Source organism: Stegostoma tigrinum, chromosome 7, assembly GCF_030684315.1.
Source record: "Stegostoma tigrinum isolate sSteTig4 chromosome 7, sSteTig4.hap1, whole genome shotgun sequence".
Classification (NCBI taxonomy): Eukaryota; Metazoa; Chordata; class Chondrichthyes; order Orectolobiformes; family Stegostomatidae; genus Stegostoma; species Stegostoma tigrinum.
Window position 1 is genome coordinate 63,573,778 of NC_081360.1, and position 8,816 is coordinate 63,582,593.

At 37.4% G+C, this 8,816-nt stretch overlaps 1 protein-coding gene across 10 annotated transcripts in view; it reads left to right on the top strand.

Annotated features, from left to right (window-relative positions):
• The window catches only part of galnt3 (UDP-N-acetyl-alpha-D-galactosamine:polypeptide N-acetylgalactosaminyltransferase 3 (GalNAc-T3)), an 81,432-nt gene extending 72,875 nt beyond the window's left edge, over nucleotides 1-8,557 (top strand). For all 10 annotated transcript variants that reach the window (XM_048535377.2, XM_048535381.2, XM_048535376.2 and 7 more), the window contains 3 exons: nucleotides 2,293-2,394; nucleotides 4,221-4,370; nucleotides 7,462-8,557. In XM_048535377.2, the coding sequence (XP_048391334.1) occupies nucleotides 2,293-2,394; nucleotides 4,221-4,370; nucleotides 7,462-7,575 (366 nt within the window). In that variant the 3' untranslated portion in view covers nucleotides 7,576-8,557. The remainder of the gene's footprint in view (nucleotides 1-2,292; nucleotides 2,395-4,220; nucleotides 4,371-7,461) is intronic.
• Nucleotides 8,558-8,816: the final 259 nt, after the last annotated feature.

The following is an 8,816-nucleotide window of genomic DNA, read 5'->3' on the forward strand; positions in this document are numbered from 1 at the left end:
GTTTGAACTTTGCATTCACTTTATGAGGGAAAAATTTACATCTAAGCCTAAATCAGGGTGGCTGAGTAGGTATGAAAGCTGAACTAGCTGAAAGCAAATGGCATCATAGACCAATAGAGAGAGACAGTGGCAAACCTTTTAGGGAGTATTGCAGATTACTCAATGATTATATTCCTTCTGTAAGGAAAATGCTAATGAAGTTAAGGAAACTTCCAAACCTAAAGATGAAGCTTATAAATATGTAAAGATGAGTGGCAGGTCAGATCAAAATAGAAAGAACAGCAGAAAATGATTAAAACATTTACCAGCAGAAAAAATATTTAGAGTATCAGAGGAAGCTAGCTAGGATGTTAAATAAAAATGGATGGTGAGAGTTTCTACAGGTGTTTAAAAAGGAAAATGATAATTAAAGTGAACTAGATTCAGAATGTAGAGTTAGTAGTAGATGACAAAGAAATATCAGATGAATTGAACAAATATTGCTTTTGTCTTCAATACAGAGGATACAAAAAAAGTCCCAGTAATAACTAAATCAGGATGTGGAAGGGAGATTGGAGGCTAGTGAAATTACAATAACAAGGGAAGACACAAAACTAACTGATGGACCTCCAGATTGACAGGTCTTGGGATCCAGATGGAGTTCATGTCAGGATCTTAAAAGTTGATGCTATTTATGTATTGGTGTTAATTGGCCAAAATTTGTTTGATTCGGCAAAGGTTCCACCAGGTTGGAAAATAGCAGATATAACTCCTCCGTTCAAGGAAGGCAAGAGGCAGAACACAGGAAACGTTTGGTCACTTGTCCAATCGATTGTTACAGCGATTATAGTTGAACCCTTTGGCAAAACCATGCTGACCTTCCTAATTACCTTGAGTTTCTTTTAAAGGGAAATCATGTTTAAACAATTTATTGGAGTACTTGGAAGGCAAAAACATTCGCTATGTCTAAAGAAAGTGTAAGCATTATACTTTAAGCATACTTGGATTTGCAGGAGGCTTTTGATAATGTACCACATCAAAGATTATTGCACAAAATAGGAGTCTATGGTTATAGGGTGTAACAGATTAGGTTGTATAGAAGTTTGGTTGGCAAAAAATGGTATGTGTCATTGGGTCTTTGTCTCATTGGGAGTACATGATAAGTGGAATCTTGCAGAGATCTGTGCATGGGTTTCTTAGAATTCTAAGAGCTGACAGAATTATACCAGCTTTTATAATTTTTAGCAATGAATTAGATGAGGGGAGTGAAAGTATGTTAACCAAATTCACAGACTATCGCAAAATATGTATAGGAAAGTATATTACAGAGAAGATGCAAGGATTTTGTAGACAGATATCTATATGTTGAGAAAATCTGAAATGAAGTATAATGTTGGAAAATGTGGAATTCTTCACTTTGGCAAGAAAACAAAAAAAAACATGGTGACTGGAAATCTGAAGTTCACTGGGATCTAGTGTTTGTGTATGAGCTACAGAACATGAGAATACAGGTGCAGCACATAACCAAGAAAGCTAATAGGAAGATAGAATTTATTACAAGAGAACTGAATAAAAGTGCAAGCATGTTGAGCTTCAATTATATGGTGTATTGGTGAGATCTCATTTCAAATACAATTATAGCTACTTATTTGATGAAGCATACAAATACTTTGGAGGTGGCTTAAAGAGGGTGTACTGGGTTGATACCTGGAATAAGTGGGTTTTCTTTTTGAGGATATGTTGAAAATGGTAGGGATTTCTTTGAGTGGAGTTTAGGAGCTCCAAGGGTGACTTAATTGAAGTTCATAAAATCCTGAATGGTCTTGACAACTTACAAATGGAGAGAAGGTTTGCTCTGATTCAATTCAATTTTTAGGATAGCGATGAGAAGAACTACTTTCTTCTGACCTTTTGTGAGACATTGAAACGCTCTGCCTTAATGTGGTGGAGGTAAGGTCATTAGTTATCTAGCTCCTGCTTAGAAATATTTAATGGTTCAGGAAGGGACTGAAATGATGGCGGATGGAAATGTGATATTCAAAACAAATAGATCAGCATTATGTAAATGAATGGTCTAATTCTGTTCCTTTTTTATGTTATGGTTAAATTATTAGTTTGCATGTCAGATCATATATATGATCAGATTTTATTACTTTGATTATTTTGTAGTATAATTTTCAATTAATTGTGTTTACCAAGAAAATAGAGTTTTGAAAGGCCAAAACCAAGTAAAAGATCTTGTCAAAAATTAAGTGTTTTTTGCAAACCAAAAGCTTCTTTATTTGTAATATCTGTTTTATCTTTCAATTTCAGATTAAAAACCTAGGTTTGGAGACTTGCCTGGATGCTGGAGAAAATAACCAGGGTGGAAAACACTTAATTATGTATTCTTGCCATGGTCTTGGAGGAAACCAGGTAATACAATAAAATATTTGATTTGATAAATACAAGTTCAATCACATTTGGGTAAACCAGGACATTGCTTTCAGTAATTTCTTGGTGTTAAGTAGATGATTCTTAAATGCTTTTCTTAATATGGTTGTCTAATTATTTCATGTACCCTTTAAATCCCTGATATTCACTACAATGTTCTTACTTATTTTGTGCTTTCACTTGCCTTTTCATGTTTGTGCACCGGTAGAATTATCCACTGGGCTTTTCATGACACTCTAACATTTCAGAAAAGCATTAAAATTTCTCTGGATGCCAACTGCCAGAAATATAATGGAAACACAGTTTGATGTTTGAGAATGGAGTTTCAGCTACATTACCAGTGAAATAATGATGGAAAAGTGATATCACCAAGAGAATTCCTGACATAGTTTGTAATGTGAGAAGATTGCCAATGAATACTCTCTTGCACAATGTTATTCAACAGTGGTAACAATTTGTATTTTCTTGGTGCGACAAGTTTTTAAGTACTGTTGGTGTGGGTCTTTGTGAGGTCATCAGCCTCTTGTTATTGGTGTAAATTGCGCAAAGTCCCACACAAGAAGGAAGTTGAATTGTGTTGCTCCTTCAGAAGTTGTGATATGACAGTATTTCAATATTCTTCATTGTGTAGAGTTAGAGGTAATGCTTCATCCACTTTTCTATCAGCTTGCTGGGTTCAGTGATGATTATCCTGCCTTTGTCTTCAAGCCGGCTTGATTTAATTGCTGGGTTTGTTTATTTTTTTTTAAAAAGTTCCTGCATACATCACTGCAGTATCCCCAAATGGTGGAGCACATTGTATGCTGTTGCAGACTTTCAATCAGTATTGATCGATTCACTGTTGAGCAGACTTTTCACACTTTGTTATGTCTGCTTTGAGAAATTCAGGCTTTGTTAGCTGGGAATCTGTTTATAGTTTTAGGGCTGTATTAGTGGATATAGTAACTGAATCCATCCAGTCCATTGCACCTTGAAACAGGCAACATTTATTAAATCCCTTTACCCATATATTGAATACAGAGTTGAGTTAGTGTCACACAGATAATTCCTCTTTGACACCGCACTTCTGACTTGGGTGGTGGTGATGTCTGAAAGAGATGATGTCAAAGAATTGGAGTTTGTTCTGGTTTAGGGGTGGGTCAACTGTTAATCTGTACTTGACCTTCTTGGAATGTAAAAGCCTGACTTTGCTACATATAGGGAGTGGTCAACAACATATCAGGACTGTGATAGTTGAGTGATGAGGACACTGCTGTGCGTGGTACAGCTGAATGGTGTGATCTCTGTCTGCAGGGCTGCTTGTGGCAAAGCATAGTTTTAAGTAGCTGTTTGTTACACAGAATTCATAAAAGCAGCATCACTGCAACAAGCTTGATTTAGTTCATCTTGCTGATTTTTCTGGTACCCTATATCCTTTGTACAAAATGTTTGATTAGTACCCTTATCTTGAAGTTCATGAAGAGGTACAGCTCCTTGATGCTCGGAGTTCTGCTGATCACCACGTTGAGTCTTATACAATTAATCTTTGTCAGACCAGAAAGTCAAGGCATAGATGGGCATTAGCTGTTCTTTTTGCCTTACAACTTCTTTTGGTCAAAAAGCACATCCTGCAGCTATAAAGGATGCTTTTATATGTGTCAAGTTTTCAAAACAGAGTTGATATTCAGTTTTGAGTTAGTGTAATTCAACACATTTCTCAATGAACAGTTAAGTAAGGTCATATGAATTTTAAAGATTTTTAACCTCAATTGAGCAGGTGCATTTATAATGCAATCTACTAACACGAACTTTTATTTTTCTCCCCCCAGTACTTTGAATACACCTCGCTGCATGAAATTCGTCATAATATTCAGAAGGAGTTGTGTATTCATAACCTAAAAGGCAATGCTCTTCTTGAGGAATGCACATATAAAGGTTCAAATAGTTTTGTTTCAGCTGAGCAGAAATGGGAATTTCAGGTGATTAATCATTTTCCTTGAGATTGCAATTGATTAAATTTAAATTAAATTAAAGTTCATTATATTTTGTGTCCAGCTTTAAAACTGTTGCAGTCAATATTGTGATTATTATTGAAGTTCACTGCTGTAACAAACTGTCCTATATTAATTGCAGCTATGCAGTTGCAAAGTGCATGAACTTTTATGTTTCTATCTGTTGTTTGGAATTAAGAAAATGTAACTTTGGGACATTTTGCCTTGATGGAGCTGCCCCCTCTTCAATTAGAAGTCCTACTGTTGAGGTCCTTTTAGTATCTTAGTACAAAATGATACTGAATCACAGAGAACAGGAATGTACTCCATTCATCCCCAAATTTGTGCTGATTTAATTGTTCATGGTTATAACAGCAGTTTAAGCCGAACAGTTCAGTCCCAAAGATAGATAAATGAAAAATGTAAAGCGGATAACTTGCAGGTCTGAACACAGTTCAAGACATTCATGAACCAACTAGGAATAGCTGTTAAATGCTAGGATTGAAAATAAAGGACCATGCACACCAGAAGAATTCAACAAATGGGGTGTAATGAAATAAATTTTTCTTCATAGGATGTGAATGTTGCTGCAGAGGCCAGCATTGATTGGCTAACCCTACTTGAGCTGGAGAAGATGCCGGTGAGCGGCCATCTCAAACTAATGTGGTCAGTGTGGTCTAGCTACACCCACAATGCTATTAAGGGAAGGAGCAACTGTGAAGCAATGTTGGTGCGGTTCCTGGTCTGGATGTTGTGTGGCTTGGAGGGGAGCTTCCTGTATTTGCAATCCTTGCTCTTGAAAATGCCATGGAAACTTGGTGCATTATTATAATGCATTGTGCAGATGGTACAGACTGCTTTCACAGTACATTGTCTATCCACCACCAAGGATGAAGGTGTTAGATGGGGTGACAGTCAAGTGCTCTGCTTTGTCTTAGACGGTGTCGAGTACGTTTGTTGGTACTGCACCTTCATGGTTAGTTAAGCTCTCCTGTCATACGTCTGATTAGTTTCTTGTAGGTGATACATAAACTTTTGAGTTGTCAGTAGGTGAATTACTTTGCACAGGATTCCTTGCCTCTGATCTGCTCTTGTAGCCTTCAATTCGTATGGATGGTTGAGTAGTTTCTGGTCAATGGTCATCCCTGTCAGCATTTCAGTGGTGTTTCAGTTAAGGTCGGCAATAATAATGTAAGAGATTAATGTGCACGATTAAAGTGCAGGGGATGGCGGGGGTGGGGGGGGGGGGTGTGCGGGAGTGTATTCAGACAGATGTAAAACTGGTTGGCAGAGAGGAAACAAAGAATAGGAATTAATGGGTCCTATTCAAATTAGCAGACAGTAATGAGTGGGGTGCTACATGAATCAGTGCTGGGCCTCCAGCTATTCACAATGTATAGTAATTATTTGGCTGAGGAAACAAAATGTAACATCTCCAAGTTTGCAGCTGATACCAAGTTAGGTGAGAGGGTGCGGATCTCGACAGTTTGCGTAAGTGAGCAAATCAAAAGCGGATGCAGTGTAATTTGGACAAATGAGGTTATTCACTTCAGAATCAAAAACAAGAAAGGAGATTACTACCTGAATGGCTGTAAATTGGGAGACCGGAGTGTGCACCAGCCACTGAAGGTAAGATGCAGCAGGCAGTAAAGAAGGCAAATGTATGTTGGCCTTCGTTTGTGAGAGGCATGTTGTTGTTGCAGTTATTACAGGGCCTTGCTGAGGCCATACCTAGAAAATTGTATGCAGTTTTAGTCTCCTTTTTTGAGGAAGCATGCCCTTGCTTTCAAGGGCATGCAGCGAAGGTTTACCAGGCTGATTCGAGGGATGATGAGTCTGACGTATGACGGGAGACTGACTAGGTTGGGATTGTTTTTGCTAGAGTTCAGAGGAATGTGGGTGGGGGTAGAATCTCAGAGACTTACAAAATTCTAACAGGACTGGGCAGGGAGGATGCTCCTGATGGTGTGTGTCCAGAACCAGGGGTCATAGTCTGAGGATTCAGGGGAGACAATTTAGGAGGGAGATGAGGAGATTTCTTCACCCAAAGAACGGCGAGTCTGTGGAATTCATTACCACAGGAAGTAGTTGATACCAAAACATTAAATGTATTCAAAAGGTGACTGGATATAGCACTTAGGGCAAATGGGATCAAAGGTTATGGGGAGAAAGCAGGACAAAGCTATTGTGATGGGATGATCAGCCACGATCATGAAGAATGGTGGAGCTCGCTTGAAGGACCAAATGGTTGCCTCCTGCTTCTATCTTCTAAGTTTCTATGTTTAGAAAAGGTAGTGTACAATGGAACAAAAACAAAGTCAGCAAGTCTGGCTGCAGCTGTAGAGAAAAATCAGAGTTAACACTTCAAATCTAGTGACTTTTCTTAAAGCAGTAGTTATGAATAGAGATTGGATAGACCGTTTTCCTTGGAGCAGAAGAGACTGAGGGGGAATGGAGATGCATAAAGTTATGAGGGGCATAGATAAGGTAGACAAAGTAACTTTTTGGAACAAGGTTGAAAAGCATTTTCTCCCAGATGGAAATGGGAATATGGAACTTTGCCTGTAAGGATGGCAGAGGCAGAAACCCAGAACATTTAGAAATACTTATGATGCCAAGGCATACAAAAGGCTTTGTTAAAGTGCTAGAATTTTGGATTAGAAGAGTCGGGTCATTTTTCTTGACTGGCATTGACATGATGGATAAGGGTCTTTTTCTGGACAGTAGATCTGATTCTGTTTCTGTTAGTTGTTCATTTAAATTACCAATTTATTTGCTTGGAGTTCATGTTTACTGTCATGGTAACCCATATATTCCTGAAAGTTGGTCATCGGGCCCCTTTAAAAGAAAATTTGAAATGCAAAATAGATGTTGAAAACATTTTTCAAAAAATGGATGGGGAGAGCACATGGCTCCATAGTAAAATGCTCAGATTTATTCATGACAGTACCTTGAATGAATTATAACACAACAAAACCTAATAACTTCAACAGTAGATAAAATGGTCAGGGATTAACACTTTTTAAGGTTTTCAAAAATTATGCTGATAACTATTATAAATTTATGCTTTGTGTTACAGGACAAGCATCTAGTAAATCAAGTTTCAAATGAGTGCTTAACTGCAAGAGGGGACAAGCCAAACTTAGTTCCATGCAACCCTTCTGATCAATACCAAAAATGGATTTTCAGCTAATAAACAATGTTGCTTGAAGACGAAGTGAAGATTAAGCACATGTTTTGCATCAGGAGATATTTCATGGATTGCAACACAAATGAACAAAGTAGTTTTTGTAACTGAAACATATTTAAGAACATTCTTCGTTCTGAAATGAAGCATATTGCACTTGAAGTATTAGATGGTGCTAGGGTATCTTGCTGTATTTCTTCCTCAACTGTCAAAACATTTTTTCATTTTTTATTCTTTATATGGTGTATAATGTTGGGGCAGAGTAAGGTTTTGATCCCTGTCATTACACACTTCAGTAATTTTAATGTGAGGATAAGTGGTAAACTACAGTTTGAGTTTTCTGCTTTGTATATCTTTTTGGGATTTGGGTATATACTTAATTATTTCCCTTCATGAGATACAAAAAATATGGCTGGGAATGTTTTTGTCTGCATGAACCATGTGAAACTACATTTTAAAAGAAAGGTTATTTTTGAAATCACATTTTAAAGTATTTGTATGATTTGATACTTTTTGGCCTGATTAAGTTCATAATTTAACAATTACAAAACATGCTTCCAGTACTGTATCAGAGATAGTTGGAACTGTAGATGCTGGAGAATCTGAGATAACAAGGTGTAGGGCTGAATGAATGCAGCATCATAGGAGCAGGAAAGCTGACGTTTCGGGCCTAGACCCCCCTCCTTCATTTTTCTGAAGAAGGGTCTTGGTGCGAAACGTCAGCTTTCTTGTTCCTGTGATGTTGCTGGGCCTGCTGTGTTCATCCAGCTCTACACCTTGTTATTCCAGTACTGTATCATGTCTTTAGGTTATTTATGAGATACTAATAATGTGTCACAATGGCCATTTTTATTGTAATGCAACTACAGTTGCAAGGGTCTTTTGTACAGAGGTGTTCAAATTTCTTTGATAAATCAGTCTCTCCAGAAACTATTTATGATTTTCAAATCCAGTTTTCAATAAAATGTCAGTTTTTACACTATGAAGTTTTTTAGTCAAGTCTTACATAATGAGTAAATAGAGAACAACCAGAACCTACATTCTTGCAAGGAGTTTTATGGGAATGAACTTTGCTGGCAAGGTCAGTATTTTCTGCCTGTTCCTATTTATCCTTTAGAGTGATGACGAGTCACTACCTTGAACTACCACAAACAATCCAGCAGAGTGGAAAAAATCCCTGCAGATACAATTAACGTTTAAAAGGAAATTTGAACTTCCATTGAGTAGCTGAAAAATTTGATATTTCA